The 18,425-nt window shown below is 45.8% G+C and overlaps 2 protein-coding genes across 2 annotated transcripts in view; both read right to left on the bottom strand.

Annotated features, from left to right (window-relative positions):
• LOC149445417 (uncharacterized) overlaps positions 1–5,093 on the bottom strand; it is a 44,401-nt gene extending 39,308 nt beyond the window's left edge. The window contains 1 exon segment of the mRNA XM_089653856.1: positions 3,219–5,093. Within this exon segment, the coding sequence (XP_089509982.1) occupies positions 3,219–5,017 (1,799 nt within the window). The 5' untranslated portion in view covers positions 5,018–5,093.
• Positions 5,094–10,129: 5,036 nt separating this feature from the next.
• LOC149445416 (uncharacterized) lies at positions 10,130–17,973 on the bottom strand. Its single transcript, XM_089653831.1, has 3 exons — positions 17,923–17,973; positions 16,340–16,537; positions 10,130–10,417 (listed from the first exon to the last, which is right to left on the bottom strand). The coding sequence occupies exons 1-3, from the start codon at positions 17,971–17,973 to the stop codon at positions 10,130–10,132; spliced, it is 537 nt and encodes a 178-aa protein (XP_089509957.1).
• Positions 17,974–18,425: the final 452 nt, after the last annotated feature.

Raw genomic sequence — 18,425 nt, 5'->3', positions numbered from 1 at the left:
AAAGGGAATCCTTCTCCCATTGGTTACCAATGTAAGGGGCTGATACACTGACCACTGATATAAGAGGGTCCTTCTCCCATTGGTCACTAATGTAACCACCAGTGGTCACTACACTGACCACTGATATAAGGGGGTCCTTCTCCCATTGGTCACCAATGTAAGGGACCACTACACTGACCACTGATATAAGAGGGTCCTTCTCCCATTGGTCACTAATGTAACCACCAGTGGTCACTACACTGACCACTGATATAAGGGGGTCCTTCTCCCATTGGTCACCAATGTAAGGGACCACTACACTGACCACTGATATAAGGGGGTCCTTCTCCCACTGGTCACCAATGTAAGGGACCACTACACTGACCACTGATATAAGGGGGTCCTGCTCCCATTGGTCACCATCGTAATGGACCACTACACTGACCACTGATATAAGGGGGTCCTTCTCCCATTGGTCACCAATGTAAGAGACCACTACACTGACCACTGACATAAGGGAGTCCTTCTCCCATTGGTCACCAATGTAAGGGACAAATACAATGACCACTGATATAAGGGGTCCTTCTCCCATTGGCCACCAATGTAAGGGACCACTACACTGACCACTGATATAAGGGGTCCTTCTCCCATTGGTCACCAATGTAAGGGACCACTACACTGACCACTGATATAAGGGGGTCCTTCTCCCATTGGTCACCAATGTAAGGGACCAGTACACTGACCACTGATATAAGGGGTTCCTTCTCCCATTGGTCACCAATGTAAGGGACCACAACACTGACCACTGATATAAGGGGGTCCTTCTCCCATTGGTCACCAATATATGGGACCACTACACTGACCACTGATATAAGGGGTCCTTCTCCCATTGGTCTCCAATGTAAGGGACCACTACACTGACCACTGATATAAGGGGTCCTTCTGCCATTGGTCACCAATGTAAGGGACCACTACACTGACCACTGATATAAGGGGCCCTTCTCCCATTGGTCACCAATGTAAGGGACCACTACACTGACCACTGATATAAGGGGTCCTTCTGCCATTGGTCACCAATGTAAGGGACCACTACACTGACCACTGATATAAGGGGTCCTTCTCCCATTGGTCTCCAATGTAAGGGACCACTACACTGACCACTGATATAAGGGGTCCTTCTCCCATTGGTCTCCAATGTAAGGGACCACTACACTGACCACTGATATAAGGGGATCCTTTTCCCATTGGTCATGAATGTAAGGGACCACTACACTGACCACTGATATAAGGAGTCCTTCTCCCATTGGTCACCAATGTAAGGGACAAATACAATGACCACTTGGGATGATCTCTGGGTTTAGTTGTCGGAGAGTAGGGATGAGACGACAGTACAAACCAAACTTTGCCTGTTCCGGTCCCGTGTTTTTCAGGAGCCGATCATCACATGTAGAAGAGACATTTCTACCACTTCTATATATAACAGCTTCCCGCTGTCACTGGTGCCTGAGGAAGACATGGATGGGTACAGCGGCCACACCCCCAGGAATCAGTGATGTCATTGGGAATCCCTGCCATGTAAGGAAGGGGGCGGGGATAGCAGTGACATCACTGACCAAATATGGTCACTGGTCACATTTGGGTAATAAGGTCCCACCATCCCTGTCCCTTCACTTATGTAGATGATGACAGTTTAGGGAGCTGTCATTGGACTGGTGCTATTGTCGGGTACTATATACCCCATACTCATTCACATGGGGGACGGTATATGGGGGCCCCTTGTTATTAAAGGGGGTTTCCAGAATCCAATATGACCCCCGCCCACAGATCCCCACAGCCACCAGCCAAGGTGACAAGGTGCTATGCCTGGGGAAATCCCCCCTGGTAAGGTGACCCCCATGTTGTGGACATGTGGCCTGGTATGGATCAGGAGGGGGGGCACACTACAGCTCCCTCTGCACTCTGTATGGTGGGCTGTATATGATATACGGCTGACCCCCGCACTCTGCCCCGTTATTGAAGGGTGTGAGGTGTCACCGAGGAGCCATGTTCTATATTGAAGTTTGCCATCATTGCACCGACACACACAATAGTTTTTGTTCAATAAATGTTTTATTATAATTTTACATTTAACAAGATTGAAGCATAAAAATCAGGAAATAGTAAAGGAAGGAATCCGATTGGTCAGGAAGATCCCTTGTCTGGAATGTGGGGGCGGAGTCATTATTATTGGTGTACAATACAATACACAACGTGTTCCATTATTATAACAAAGTATTGTAGAAAAGATCCCAACATAGAAAATAGGGGAAAGGAGGAAATAAAGGCGGATATGAAGGGGAATCTGTGTACGGGGAACACCTTAACAATCACCACCATTTTATTCTCCAGGGCCTCTGATGTCACAGAATAGATGTTTGGGGGTTTATCTCATCTTCAGGACCAAAATCTGCATTTTCCCATGTGTGCAAAATCATGCAGAAACAGCTCTGGCAGTGAGAGGGTTAATGTGGGCTAGATGGGATCACTCTGCTGGGGTGACATTAGAGCTCCCCCTAGCTGCAGCCTGGTAATAACATTGCTGGGAGGTCTCTTCATTTCTCTGCTCCATACTTCCCGTCTTTATAGAAACGTCTCCTGACATTTGGGGGTCTATTCATAGAATGTTTGTATAGCAATTCCCTCAGTGAGAGTTCATGTCCATTCCTCCTGTGTGAATGGGGGAACCAATGTTATTAGGATCACATCTGAGCTGCTGGAATGTCTTCCATTCATGGAAAATACATTGAAAACTTCTCCTGCCAACCCGGTCCCACACTTCATCCATGTCTTTGGGGACCTCTGATCTCCTTATGGACTGTTTCTTCCATGAGGAAGATCAGCCATGGAGTATATCTGAGGTGTATATCAGGGTGTGCTTCTTCCCCACATGAGAGCTGGGATGTCCAGCAACATTCATCTAGAAGACATTTCCCGCACTCAAGGCACTAATACACCTCCAGGGTTGTGTGGGATCCCTGATGTACAGGAAGACAGGACTTCAGTGAGGAACATTTCCCTCAATCAGGACAGCAAAGTGGCTTCTCTCCTGTGTGAGATCTCTGATGTTTGGAAAGATTGGACTTCACTGAAAAACATTTCCCACACTCAGGACAGGAATATGGCTTCTCCCTGTGTGAGATCTCTGTGTATAAAGACTGGAATTCTGTGAAAAACATTTCTCGCACTCAGGACAGGAATACGGCTTCTCTCCCGTGTGAGATCTCTGGTGTATTTTAAGATTAGACTTTTGTGAAAAACATTTCCCGCACTCAGGACAGGAATATCATTTTTCACCAGTGTGAAATCTTTTGTGCTCATTAAGATTGAATTTAGAAGAGAAACATTTCCCGCACTCAGGACAGGAAAATGGCTTTTCCCCTGTATGAGATCTTTGATGTATGTAAAGACTGAACTTCCTTGAAAAACATTTCCTGCACTCCGGACAGGAATACGGCTTCTCCCCCGTGTGAGATCTTTGATGTCTGTAAAGACTGGACTTCTTTGAAAAGCATTTCCCGCACTCAGAACAGGAATGTGGCTTCTCCCCTGTGTGAGATCTCTGATGTGTATAAAGACTGGACTTCAGTGAAAAACATTTCCCGCACTCAGAACAGGAATACGGCTTCTCCCCTGTGTGAGATCTCTGATGTGTTTTAAGATTAGACTTTTGTGAAAAACATTTCCCGCATTCAGGACAGGAATATGGTTTTTCACCAGTGTGAAATCTTTTATGCTCATTAAGATGGAATTTAGAAGGGAAACATTTCCCACACTCAGGACAGGAAAATGGCTTTTCCCCCGTGTGAGATCTCTGATGTCTGGAAAGATGGGTCTTCCTTGAATAACATTTCCCGCACTCAGGACAGGAAAATGGATTTTCCCCTGTGTGAGATCTCTGATGTCTGTAAAGATCGGACTTCTTCGAAAAACATTTCCCACACTCAGGGCAGGAATACGGCTTCTCCCCTGTATGAGACCTCTGATGTATGATAAGTGTTGATTTTTCTACAAAACATTTACTGCACTCAGGACAGGAATATGGCTTTTCCCCCGTGTGAGATCTTTCATGCCTATTAAGTTTGGATTTAGAACAGAAACATTTCCCGCATTCAGGACAGGAATACGGCTTCTCCCCCGTGTGAGATCTTTTATGCACATTAAGCTCTGATTTCCACCATAAACCCTTCCCGCACTCAGGACAGGAATACGGCTTCTCCCCCGTGTGCGATCTTTGATGTATGTAAAGAATGGACTTCCTTGAAAAACATTTCCCACACTCCGAACAGGAAAATGTTTTTTCCCCTGTGTGAGATCTCTGGTGTGTGTAAAGATCAGACTTCTTTGAAAAACTTTTCCCACACTCAGGGCATGAATATGGCTTCTCCCCTGTGTGAGACCTCTGATGTATGATAAGTGTTGATTTTTCTACAAAACATTTCCCACACACAGGACAGGAATATGGCTTCAACCCCGTGTGAGATCTCTGATGTCTGAAAAGATTAGAATGATCTGAAAAACATTTTCCGCACTCAGGACAGAAATACGGCTTCTCCCCTGTGTGAGATCTCTGATGTGTGTAGAGATGGGACTTCAATGAAAAACATTTCCCGCACTCAGTACAAGAATAAGGCTTCTCCCCCGTGTGAGTTATTTTATGCCTATTAAAATTGGATTTATAAAGGAAACCTTTCCCGCACTCAGTACAGGAGAACCTCTTCCCTTTTGGAAGGCCAGCCCGCTCCTGCACAGTCTGAGGTTCCTCAGGATACGAGGAATCCGATGGTCCATCTACACTGGGTGGTGCCGGATGGACATTGGAGGGAGTCGGGTTTTCTCCTGGACTATACTGTGTGATGTCCTCATCATCTACTTTCCAGTCTGGAGACAAAGTGAGACAATCCTCGGAGGTTTTCCTCATCTCCCGGCCATGGACTAAAATACAAAGAGGATTACTAGACAGGAGCTGATTGGTTCCCCCAAACCAGGACTCCGCCCACATCAGGCAGCCTGGTCTCTGAGGAGCTTACAATTCCACCCTCAAGGGAACTAGGAAATGGCTCCTCTGATCTCCTACCAGGTCATTTCTTTATTCATGGACCTTAGTCAGAGAGTGAGGAAACAACCAGAACTGTCTTTTATAGGAGGGACAGTGAGGAGGGGATTATAGGACGAGGGTCCCCACCCCCTCTATCACTCATCGCCATCTTCCCAACACAAGAAGTACTGCACTTCCTTATTTAGTCCATGATTTAGTCATGAAGAACAGCGGGGCTGAGCCCCACCAGAGGTCAGAGAGTGAGGATGGGGAGAGAACAACCAAGATGAAGACTGGACTGATCCTGAAGACCACCATCATTGGGGTATTGACTCCTCCCTCATTATCACTTTCTGTTTAAGGGTCCAAAGTTGGAGGATGTTATCACATTATTATCACCATGTAAAAGTCTGTGCTCCAATCACATCATCCGATATAAAATGTCCAGCTGGGAAGAAATGGGAGGAACAAAAGAGAATCCATATTATGTGTATATATAGCAGTGGGGGGAGGGGGAGAACAAAAGTCAGGACTATGGAATGTACAACATAGAGTATATAGTGCAGGGGTCAGGAGTATGTAATGTACAACACAGAGTATATAGTGCAGGGGTCAGGAGTATGTAATGTACAACAGAGTATATAGTGCAGGGGTCAGGAGCATGTAATGTACAACATAGAGTATATAGTGCAGGGGTCAGGAGTATGTAATGTACAACATAGAGTATATAGTGCAGGGGTTAGGAGTATGTAATGTACAACAGAGTATATAGTGCAGGGGTCAGGAGTATGTAATGTATAGCATAGAGTATATATTGCAGGGGACAGGAGTATGTAATGTACAACATAGAGTATATAGTGCAGGGGTCAGGAGTAAGTAATGTACAACATAGAGTATATAGTGCAGGGGTCAGGAGTATGTAATGTACAACATAGAGTATATAGTGCAGGGGTCAGGAGTATGTAATGTACAACAGAGTATATAATGCAGGGGTCAGGAGTATGTAATGTACAACATAGAGTATATAGTGTAGGGGTCAGGAGTATGTAATGTACAATATAGAGTATATAGTGCAGGGGTCAGGAGTATGTAATGTACAATATAGAGTATATAGTGCAGGGGTCAGGAGTATGTAATGTACAAGTTATATAGTATAAGGGTCAGGACTCACAGTATTAGTATTCTGTAATCAGTGGAAGCTTAAATGTTTACTGTAGACAACATGTAGAGGTGATCTGGGATTAAACCATCATGAAACAGGTTAGATTGGAGCTGAGAAAATCTTGGACAGAGGGGTGGCGGTGGAAATGGAATACATTAGCACAATGCATACAGTCCTCCACTCACTCTGATGGGAATACATTAGACCTTGTTTTCTCCCATCTTTGCACTCCCTACAACCTCACAAACACCCCCTTTCCTCTCTCTGATCACAATCTCATCACCTTCACAGTCTCCTCATCTTCAAAAACCTATCCCTCCAAGCAGCAAACAATTACCCGCAGAAACCTTCACAACTTGAACCCGGCTCCTTTCCACTCTGCAACTGACCAACTCTATGACAGAATCTCTCCCCTGTCCTGCCCTGACCTGGCCACTGCTGTCTACAACAGTTCACTGTCACCCACACTGGACTCACTTGCTCCTCTAACAACACGAAGCATCAGGCCCCGACCATTACATCCGTGTCAGACTGAAACCAGAAATCCTAAATGACATAGTTGTGCGTTGGAGCGATTGTGCCGTAAAACCAAATCCCATCAAGCATTCAACCGATATAAATCTGCTTTCTTCACATACAATTCCTCCCTTCATGCTGCCAAACATGCTGACTTTGTTACTCTTATTAATACCTTGTCATCCAGTCCTCATTGTCTCTTCTCTACTTTTAACTCTCTACTTTCTCCACCTCCACCCAGCACCTCACTCACTGCTCACGAGATTGCAAATCATTTCAAAAACAAGATTGCACAATTTGTAGGGACATCTCCACTGCACAGACATCCATCCCACTTAGCATACCTTATACTAAACCTCCCTCAACACTTTCCTCTTCTGACCTCGCTACTACTGAAGAGGTCACTAAGGTTTTCTCAGAAGCCCGTCTCACTACCTGTCCCCTGGATCCTGTCCCCTCACAACTACTACGGTCACCCTCCTCTTCCATCCTATGCTCCCTCACTCACATCTTCAATCTTTCCCTCTCTACTGGTGCCTTCCCCTCCCCTCTAAAGCATGCACACATCACTCCCATACTTAACAAGCCCTCCCTGGACCCCACCAACCTGAACAACTTAAGACCCATCTCCCTGCTGCCATTTACCTCTAAATTCTTAGAACGCTTAGTCTACAATCACCTGAGCTCCCACCTCACTGACAACAACCTTCTTCACCCTTTACAGTCTGGCTTTCGCTCTCTACACTCCACTGAAACTGCCCTACTAAACCTCACTAATGATCTACTAACTGCAAAAACCAATGGCCTCTACTCTGTACTCAGCCCAACCAATAGCCACTACTCCGTACTCATCCCAACCAATGGCCACTACTCCGTACTCCTCCCAACCGATGGCCACTACTTCATACTCATCCCAACCAATGGCCACTACTCCGTACTCATCCCAACCAATGGCCACTACTCCATACTCATCCCAACCAATGGCCACTACTCCGTACTCACCCCAACCAATGGCCACTACTCCATACTCATCCCAACCAATGGCCACTACTCCATACTCATCCCAACCAATGGCCACTACTCCATACTCATCCCAACCAATGACCACTACTCCGTACTCATCCCAACCAATGGCCACTGCTCCCTACTAGTCCCAACCAATGGCCACTACTCCGTACTCCTCCCAACCAATGGCCATTAGTCCATAATCCTACTACTTGACCTCTGTGCAGCTTTTGATATGGTTGACCATCCCCTCCTCAAAAAAAAACTCCACTCTCTTGGCCTCAGAGACTCTGCTCTCTCCTGGTTTTCCTCCTACCTATCACAGCGCTCCTTCAGCATTACCTATAATGCTTCCTCTTCACTCTCTCTTTCTGTAGGGGTCCCTCAAGGTTCTGTCCTTGGACCCCTTCTCTTCTCCATCTACACCTCCCCCTTGCTCATTTGAAAACTCCCATGGCTTTAAGTACCATCTCTATGCTGATGACACACAAATCTATCTTTCTACCCCTCACCTCGCCCCTTCAGTCTCCTCCTCACCTCACCCCTTCAGTCTCCTCTCGCATTACTAACCTACTAAGTGACATATCGGCATGGATGTCACTCCACTTCCTCAAACTCAATATTTCCAAAACTGAGCTCTTAGTATTCCCCCCAGCCCGTGCCCCCTCCCCTGACTTCTCCATCAAGATCAATAGCACAACCATCAGTCCCTCCCCTCATGCCAGGGTACGAGGTGTAATCCTAGACTGCCATCTGTCCTTTCACCCCCAAATCCAATTGCTGTCTAAATCTTGTAGACTTCACCTCCACAACATCTCCAAGATACGCCCGTTCCTAACCTCGGAAACCACTAAGCAACTTATTCCCTCTTATGTTATATCTCGCCTTGACTATTGTAACTCCCTCCTCATTGGCCGACCTCATCGCAGACTATCCCCTCTTCAGTCTAGCATGAATGCTGCTGCCAGACTCATCCACCTCACTAACCGTTCTGTATCATCCACCCCTCTCTGCCAATCCCTCCACTGGCCTCCATTCAATGTCCTCCACTCCTCTCTGACAATCCCTCCACTGGCCTCCACTCAGTGTCCTCCACCCCTATCTGCCAATCCCTCCACTGGTCTCCACTCAGTGTCCTCCACCCCTCTCTGCCAATCCCTCCACTGGTCTCCACTCAGTGTCCTCCACCCCTCTCTCCCAATCCCTCCACTGGCCTCCACCCCTCTCTGCCAATCCCTCCACTGGCCTCCATTCAGTGTCCTCCACCCCTCTCTGTCAATCCCTCCACTGGCCTCCACTCAGTGTCCTTCACCCCTCTCTGCCAATCCCCCCACTGGCCTCCACTCAGTGTCCTCCATCCCTCTCTGCCAATCCCTCCACTGGTTTCCCATTGCGCAACGGATAAAATTCAAAACATTAACAATAACATATAAAGCCATTTATAACTCCGCCCCAAATTACATCACCGATCTTATCTCTAACTATCACCCAAACCGTCCTCTCCGCTCCTTGCAAGACCTCCTACTCTCTAGCTCCCTTTTCTCCTCCTCCAGTACTCATCTCCAGGACTTTTTCAGAACTTTCCCCATCCTCTGGAACTCTCTACCCCAATTTATCAGACTATCGCCTACTCTGCTCACTTTTAGGCAATCTCTGAAAACCAACTCTTAAGGGAAGCCTATCCTGCCTTCAGCTAATAATGGAATCTTCTACTCCTACCAGTCCATCCCCCACAGTTACTATCTTTTGTACTACTAGCCTCTTCCTCCTAGATTGTAAGCTCCAAGGATCAGGGTCCTCCTATCCCTCTTGTATTGAACTGTATTGTTGCTGTATTGTCTCCTGTTATATTGTAAAGCGCTAAGCAAACTGTTGGCACCATAAATCCTGTATAATATTAATAGTGCAGGGGTCAGGAGTATGTAATGTACAACACAGAGTATATAGTGCAGGGGTCAGGAGTATGTAATGTACAACATAGAGTATATAGTGCAGGGGTCAGGAGTATGTAATGTACAACATAGAGTATATAGTGCAGGGGTCAGAAGGATGTAATGTACAATATAAATTATACAGTGTAAGGGTCAGGACTCATAATATTGGTATTCAGCACTCAGTGGTGGCCTAGATGTCCACATGAGACAAGCTGCAGAGGTCCCACACCGCTTCCTCCCATCTCCTGAGACTGAATTCTTTGTTTCTATGTGTTTATCAGATGATGGAGGATCTAGGTGGATCCTCCGTACTGCTCTCTCCTTTACAATAAAGTCTCCTCTTACCCGGTGATGTGAGGGGCGGCTGATTGTCCATCATGACGTCCTTGTAGAGATCCTTGTGTCCTTCTAAATACTCCCACTCCTCCATGGAGAAATAGACAGTGACACCCTGACACCTTATAGGAACCTGACACACACAATGATACAGTCACCATCCAGACACATCCCTTGTCTGTTACTGGAGAATGTCCCAGAATTCCCGGCACCGCTCACCTCTCCTGTCAGCAGCTCCATCATCTTCTTGGTGACTTCTAGAATCTTCTGTGTCTTCTGTCTTGTAGGGATCAGGGATGGAGGTGGGGGGATGGTGATGGGATTCTGGATTCTCGAGGATCTTGTGGTCATACGATGAGGTCTCCTTCTTGTGTCATTGTCGGTAGATTTCTTCATGACTCCTGTACAGTTCTGTGTGATACAAAGAGGTCTTACCTGTCCATAATGGACAACAAGAGGAAGTACTTGGTATAGCAGAGTCCAATGTTTGGTGAAAGGATTGGTGCAAAGCTGAAGGTTTTGGTTCTGTTAGTCATGATGCCATCAGGTGGTCTGACATTGAGCTGTACAATAGAGATGGTCTGCATCCCTCACACAAGGGCGCTCAGCTCCTTACTATGGAATTTAGGAGGTTTTTGGACATGCATTTAAACTGAGAAATGGGGGCAGAGATGTCATTGTTGAGGATCATTTCTGTCCCCAGCAGGCTGAAACAAATGTGAGGTTGGTGTTGCTCAGGACGGGGCTGATGGGGTCACTTCAGTTATAGTTTCGGATGGTAAACATAAAGCAGTAGATGGCAGTGCTTGTCATGTCATTGCACTAATGATCCGAGTTTAGGCAACAAGCTTTGTGAGCTGACAGCTCTTATGTCTAGGGACCACTTGGACCTTGTTGTAATTACAGAGACGTGGTTCCAGGATTCAGATGACTGGGAAGTAACTATACCAGGCTATACACTATACAGGAAAGACAGAGTAGGGGGGAGGGGAGGAGGAGTTGTCATATATGTCAGAAATAGCATAGGGAGAACATTAATTCAAACAACAAATTAAATACTGGAAACCCTCTGGGTCTGCCTTCCAACCAGAGAGGGATCTTCCCTTAGAATTAGTGTCATATACAGACCCCCAGGACAGGCTGAAGATTAGGAGGACTTCTTGATTGATGAGATAACTCAAATGGCAATGAAGGGGGAGGTTTTCATTATGGATGACGTCACCACGCCTGACATTAACTGGAATTCTCAAACTTCTATTACAAGCAGCAGCAGACATGTAATGGAAGAACTGAATGGGGCTTCTCTAAAACAGTAATCCAACCCAAGGTGATCATATTCTAGACCTAGTACTGACAAATGGGGATCGACTGTCTAATGTTGAGGTGGGAGAAATTTTGGTTCTAGTGATCACCAATGTCTTTGGTTTGATATTAAAATAAGAACTGAAAAATCAAACTCAAAAAATTTAGATTCCAAAAAGACACATTTTTATGAAATGGGTAATTTTCTAAAAAATGAGTTGAAAGATTGGAGTAAAAGGACCAAAGTAAGTAATCAGTGGGCACTGTTAGAGTCTACCATCCTGGAGGCAACTAGATTATATGTCAGGCAAGTTAGTAAGAATAAACAGAAGAGACAGTCAATATGGTTCACTAAAGAGAGAAGTAGGATAGTAAAGGAAAAGAAATCATCATACAGGAGATTCAAGGAAACAGGAGGTGGAGCTGACAGAGAAGAGTATAAAAATATACAAAAGGAGGCCAAACACATTATCAGCGCTGCCAAAGCACAGAAAGACGAGGAAATTGCTAAATCTATGAAGAAAGGAGATAAAACATTTTTAGGTACATTAGTGATAGAAAAAATACGATGGGATCACTAAAATGAAAACTGGGCACCACACCTATGTTGGGGGAGACCTGGATGTAGCAAACCACTTAAACAATGACTTTTGTCTTCTCTGAAATAAATTATACTAACAATAATAAGTTGGGAGATCATATTGGTTCCAGTAATGATGGATCATTTATAGGATTTCCGGAGACAGAGGCAGCAGAGGAACTGGCTCGATTAAAGATTAATAAATCAATGGGCCCTGATGGATCATCCCAGAGTTCTCAGAGAACTTCGAGGTCTAGTCATTGGACCAGTAACTGATCCTTTTTAATCAATCTATTCTAACAAAGTCCCCCATGACTGGCAGACAGCTAATATTGTACCGATCCACAAGAAGGGCAGCAAGGTAGAAGCCGGCAATTACAGGCCAGTGAGTCTAACATCGGTGGTAGTCAAGTTAATGGAATCACTCCTGAAAGGAAGGATCATTGATCATCTAAAAACACACAACTTGCTGGATCCAAAGCAGCATGGCTTTGCTGAGGGATGACCATGGCAGAATCATCTGATTGGATTTTTTGACTACTATATTACCAATGTTTTGGACCAGGGTGGTGCTGTGGATGTGACATATCTTGATTTCAGCAAGGCATGTGATACAGTTCCACATAATATTCTAATACAAAAGTTGGACAAGCTAGGACTTAGCCCTTGGGAGGTTCAGTGGATGTGCAGTTGGATAAAGGAGAGATACCAGAGTGTGGTTGTAAATGGGGTTCACTCGGAACAGAGAGAAGTCACTAGTGGTGTACCCCAAGGCTGTGTACTGGGTCCTGTTCTATGTAATCTATATGTAAGGGATAGAACTAAAGGGTTGTTGGGTAAGGGGATGTCTCTTTGCTGATGATACAAATGTGTGTAATAGGGAAGATATCCCTGGAGGTGTCTGTAACATGGAACAGGATTTGGCATTGCTGGAAGATTGGTCAGAGAAGTGGAAATTTCAGTTCAATGTTTCTAAATGTAAAATAATGCACCCAGGGAAGAAGAATCCCTTGAGAGTGAACACCATCGGGGGTACAGTGTTGGTCAGCACTACAGAGGAAGAGGACTTAGGGGTACTTATTACCTAGATGATTGCAAAATGAGCAGACAGTGTGGCCAAGCAGTGGGGGAATGCAAAAAGAATTCTAGGATGCATTACTAGAGGGGTCCACAGAAGGAGGGAGGAGGTCCGATTCCTCTATATAGATCTTTATATCACTAGAGGGGTCACCGGCAGGAGGAAGGAGGTCCTGATTCATCTATATAGATCTTTATATCACTAGAGGGGTCCACAGAAGAAGGGAGGAAGGAGGTCCTGATTCCTCTATATAGATCTTTATATCACTAGAGGGGTCACCGGCATGAGGAAGGAGGTCCTGATTCCTCTATATAGATCTTTATAATCACTAGAGGGGTCACCGGCAGGAGGAAGGAGGTCCTGATTCCTATAAATAGATCTTTATAATCACTAGAGGGGTCACCGGTGGGAGGAAGGAGGTCCCGATTCCTCTATATAGATCTTTATATCACTAGAGGGGTCACTGGCAGGAAGGAGGTCCTGATTCCTATATATAGATCTTTATAATCACTAGAGGGGTCACTGGTGGGAGGAAGGAGGTCCCGATTCCTCTATATAGATCCTATCACTAGAGGGGTCACTGGCAGGAGGAAGGAGGTCCTGATTCTTCTATATAGATCTTTATATCACTAGAGGGGTCACCGGCAGGAGGAAGGAGGTCCCGATTCCTCTATATAGATCTTTATATCACTAGAGGGGTCACCGGCAGGAGGAAGGAGGTCCCGATTCCTCTATATAGATCTTTATATCACTAGAGGGGTCACCGGCAGGAGGAAGGAGGTCCCGATTCCTCTATATAGATCTTTATATCACTAGAGGGGTCACAGCAGGAGGAAGGAGGTCCCAATTCCTCTATATAGATCTTTCTATCACTAGAGGGGTCACCTGCAGGAGGAAGGAGGTCCTGATTCCTCTATATAGATCTTTATATCACTAGAGGGGTCACCGGCAGGAGGAAGGGGGTCCCGATTCCTCTATATAGATCTTTATATCACTAGAGGGGTCCCCAGCAGACAACAGAGGAGAGCTGGTTGGATTTCGGGTTGATATTAAAGCGCATTTGACATATATTTCCTATAGATCAATATGGGAGGGGAGCGTGCACGCTCGCTGGTGGAGGATTCTTCCAAGTCACGTGTTTAATATCTGCTGATTTGAAGATTTTTCAGATGAATTGGTGTCATATTACACCAGATTACAGATCTTGATTTTTCCTGCATTTACGGACATTTATTCACAGACTGTCACTGTGTTGAGGGCTCAGCCGGGTGTTTAATGGAATAATATTATCTTTATATTTTGTTATACACAGTATCTCCCAGAAGTGAGTCCCCCCCTCACATTTTTGTAAATATTTGATTCTATCTTTTCATGTGACAACACTGAAGAAATGACACTTTGCTACAATGTGACGTAGTCAGTGTACAGCTTGTATAACATGTAAATTTGCTGTCCCCTCAAAATAACTCAACACACCGCCATTAATGTCTAAACCGCTGGCATCAAAAGTGAGTCCACCCCTAAGTGACAAGGTCCAAATTGGGCCCAATTTGACATTTTCCCTCCCCAATGTCATGTGACACGTTAGTGTTACAAGGTCTCAGGTGTGAATGGGGATCAGGTGGGTTACATTTGGTGTTATTGCTCTCACTCTCTCTTACTGGTCACTGGAAGTTCAACATGGCACCTCATGGCAAAGAACTCTCTGAGGATCTGGAAAAAAGAATTGTTGCTCTACAAAAGATGGCCGAGGCTATAAGAAGATTGCCAAGACCCTGAAACTGAGTGGCAGCATGGTGGCCAAGACCATACAGAGGTTTAACAGGACAGGTTCCACTCAGAACAGGCTTCACCATGGTTGACCAAAGAAGTTGAGTGCATGTGCTCAGCATCATATCCAGAGGTAGTCTTTGGGAAATAGATGTATGAGTGCTTCCAGCATTGCTGCAGAGGTTGAAGGGGTGGGGGGTCAGCCTGTCAGTGCTCAGACCATACGCCGCACACTGCATCAAATTGGTCTGCATGGCTGTCATCCCAGAAGGAAGAATCTTCTAAAGATGATGCACAAGAAAGCCGCAAACAGATTGCAGAAGACAAGCAGACTACGGACATGGATTACTGGAACCATGTCCTGTGGTCTCATGACACCAAGATCAACTGATTTGGTTCAGATGGTGCCAAGCATGTGTGGTGGCAACCAGGTGAGGAGTACAAAGACAAGTGTGTCTTGCCTACAGTCAAGCATGGTGGTGGGAGTGTCATGGTCTGGGGCACTGGGGGGGCTACAGTTCATTGAGGGAACCATGAATGCCAACATGTACTGTGACATACTGAAGCAGAGTATGATCCCCTCCCTTCGGAGACTGGACTGCAGGGCAGTATTCCAACATGTTAACGACCCCAAACACACCTCCAAGACCACCACCGCCTTGCTAAAGAAGCTGAGGGTAAAGGTGATGGACTGGCCAAGCATGTCTCCAGACCTGAACCCTATTGAGCATCTGTGGGGCATCCTCAAATGGAAAGTGGAGGAGCGCAAGGTCTCTAACATCCACCAGCTCCGTGATGTCGTCATGGAGGAGTGGAAGAGGACTCCAGTGGCAACCTGTGAAGCTCTGGTGACCTCCATGCCCAAGAGGGTTAAGGCAGTGCTGGAAAATAATGGCAGCCACACAAAATATTGACACTTTGGGCCCAATTTGGACCTTGTCACTTAGGGGTGGACTCACTTTTGTTGCCAGCGGTTTAGACATTAATGGTGGTGTGGTGAGTTATTTTAAGAGGACAGCAAATTTCCATGTTATACAAGCTGTACACTGACTACGTCACATTGTAGCAAAGTGTCATTTCTTCAGTGTTGTCACATGAAAAGAGAGAATCAAATATTTGCACAAATGTGAGGGGGACTCACTTCTGGGAGATACTGTATATATATATATATATATATATACACACATTGTATACAGTCCGAGGGAGGGGGGACTCACTTCTGGGAGATACTGTGTATTATTATTTATGCCTTGATATACTGTATATTACTCAGACTATCTATTTGCACATTTATTGAAGTTGCACTCATTGGTTTGTTCACATTTGGTGTGGCCTAGCAGGACATCCATTGTTTTTGGATCTTTTCCTCCCCTTGTGTTTGGTGATTCTCTAGGTATGCACTTCTATCACCTTAGTTAGGGGCTCTGTCAGGTGTTTACTTTATGGTTAGCTTTAGTGAGTAGCGCAGCACTATTTATCTCTCCATTTATTTTGTAGTGTTGTGGGAACGCAGTTTGGTGTTTGCAGACACTCTTAGTTCATCATATTAGGTTTGGCAGCACAAGAGGATTTTTTCTTTATTTAACCCCTTCATTACACTCACCTCTCCAGTCAGCAGACTGAGGATCTCCAGGGTGAGCTTCAATATCGTCTCATTCCGGGGAAATTCCTTCCTTACAATCTTCCTGAAAGTCTGCTGATTGTCCATCATGACGTCCTTGTAGAGATCCTTGTGTCCTTCTAAATACTCCCACTCCTCCATGGAGAAATAGACAGTGACACCCTGACACCTTATAGGAACCTGACACACACAATGATACAGTCACCATCCAGACACATCCCTTGTCTGTTACTGGAGAATGTCCCAGAATTCCCGGCACCGCTCACCTCTCCTGTCAGCAGCTCAGTGATCTCTCTGGTGACTTCTAGAATCTTCTGCATGTTGTGTCTCTCAGGGTTTAGGGAGTCACATGGAGGCACTGTGATGGTCATATGATCACCTGACTTCAGAAGAGGAAATCTCTGTATTGAGGAACCAATAGGAATATCATGTTAGACTCCCAGAATCCTCCTCACCTTTCCGGTCAGGTCTGTGTTTTATTAACAGAAATAAGTGATGTCATGTGACCTCCCAGAATCCCCCTCACCTCTCCGGTCAGGTCTGTGTGTTATTAGTAGAGATAAGAGAGATGTCATGTGACCTCCCAGAATCCTCCTCACCTCTCCGGTCAGGTCTGTGTTTTATTAATAGAGATAAGAGTGATGTCATGTGACCTCCCAGAATCCTCCTCACCTCTCCGGTCAGCAGGTAGATGATCTCCAGGGTGAGGTTTAGTATCTTCTCAGTCATGTGACTCCGGTCCTCCTCCATCCTCATTGGTGCCATCATGTGATCTATACAGGTCTTCTTGTAGACAGATAACTTTGGGAAATGAAAGTAAGAATGATTTGGATGGTATTGGTCACACAATAATAGGATGTGGATGTGAGGGGGGAATAGGAGGGTTGCTGGACATTTAACGACTACTCCCCCCATGGGAAGACATTTAGTCTGAACATTTTAGTATTTGCTACATCTTGGAGGTCCCGGGACCCCATTTTTCTGCCGTATCAGAAATACATTTTCTCTGTTGGGTTTGTTTGGTCTCTGAACTGGTTTTGATGAGTTTTAGATCTGCAGACAAGGAATGATAAATACAATCCTTCCTATGACTTGTTTGCTCTGAGGCAGTGCTATGAGATCAATGTCTGGTCATCATGATGTCCAGGAATGGGAATTTGTTGACTTTTCTCTGAAGCAGCTAATGAGGATAATTGGCAGCCTGCTGACTGACAGGAGTGAGGTCACTGTCACTCTCTGCAATAAGAGAAGGGATTGGATTGGTTAGCAGGACGTTGCTACTGGTGGAGTAGATAGCTGTGGGGGAGGAGTCTGTTCTCTTCCCTCCAATTACAGCCCAGTGTGGGTCGGAGGAGAATAGCAGAAGGGAGGGGTTAGTTCTCTTCATTGCCAAGTATACTGTAGTATCCAGGACATTGTACAGAGTGGTGGTGGGTTCCTGGAGCTCTGAATTCCAGCACCGGGCACTGCCAGAGCCTGTGTCATGGGAAGCTATTGGAGTGTCTCCTGAAGATGTATAGAACTGATCCCCTGACTACCTTTTAGTCAATAATGTATCAACAGACCTCCTGTAGGAACAAGTGCCCACCAAGGGGTGAAGCATTGCCCTCCTTCATTCCACTTGGTATCTTGGAAAATATTACCAGTGAGATGGTCACCTTCCTTTCCTGGTAGGAGTTCTGTAAGGAGGTCTGGCAAGTAAATACAGGTGGGAGAGCAATCACCAAGAGCCCCCCTCCCTACCTCAGAGTACCCCTGAGCCTGACAACCTTTTCTTCCCTCAGAGCCCTGCTCCCCACCAACCCTATCCACCCAGATTCCTTCAGCTACTCTACCCCCTCAAAGCCCTTGAGCTCCACTGCCCTGTTAGGGGCCCTAAAGTCTCCCATCCTCAGTAACCTCTGAGAGACCCCTCAGCTCCTCTACTTCCCTCAGACCCCTCAGTATTTCCCTCCCTCTGACACCAATGATGGAACATATTCTTCATGGCCGGCTGGGGAATGTTTCCTATCTCCTGAGCAGCAATGTAAGGGGCTCTATGCTCCATACTCCTGACCCCGGCACTCCA

This window comes from Staurois parvus, unplaced genomic scaffold (assembly GCF_062004578.1).
Source record: "Staurois parvus isolate SC_StPar_1 unplaced genomic scaffold, SC_StPar_1.0 ptg000721l, whole genome shotgun sequence".
Taxonomy (NCBI): Eukaryota; Metazoa; Chordata; class Amphibia; order Anura; family Ranidae; genus Staurois; species Staurois parvus.
This window is presented reverse-complemented; position numbering and strand designations above follow the sequence as displayed.

Coding starts and splice junctions, on each gene's coding strand:
- LOC149445416 (XM_089653831.1), bottom strand. CDS start 17,973: ATGAAGGAGGGCAATGCTTCACCCCTTGGTGGGCACTTGTTCCTACAG. Junction 16,538..17,922: donor GGCACTTGTTCCTACAGGAG/GTCTGTTGATAC, acceptor TGTGTGTGTCAG/GTTCCTATAAGGTGTCAGGG. Junction 10,418..16,339: donor TCAGTCTGCTGACTGGAGAG/GTGAGTGTAATG, acceptor TGTATCACACAG/AACTGTACAGGAGTCATGAA.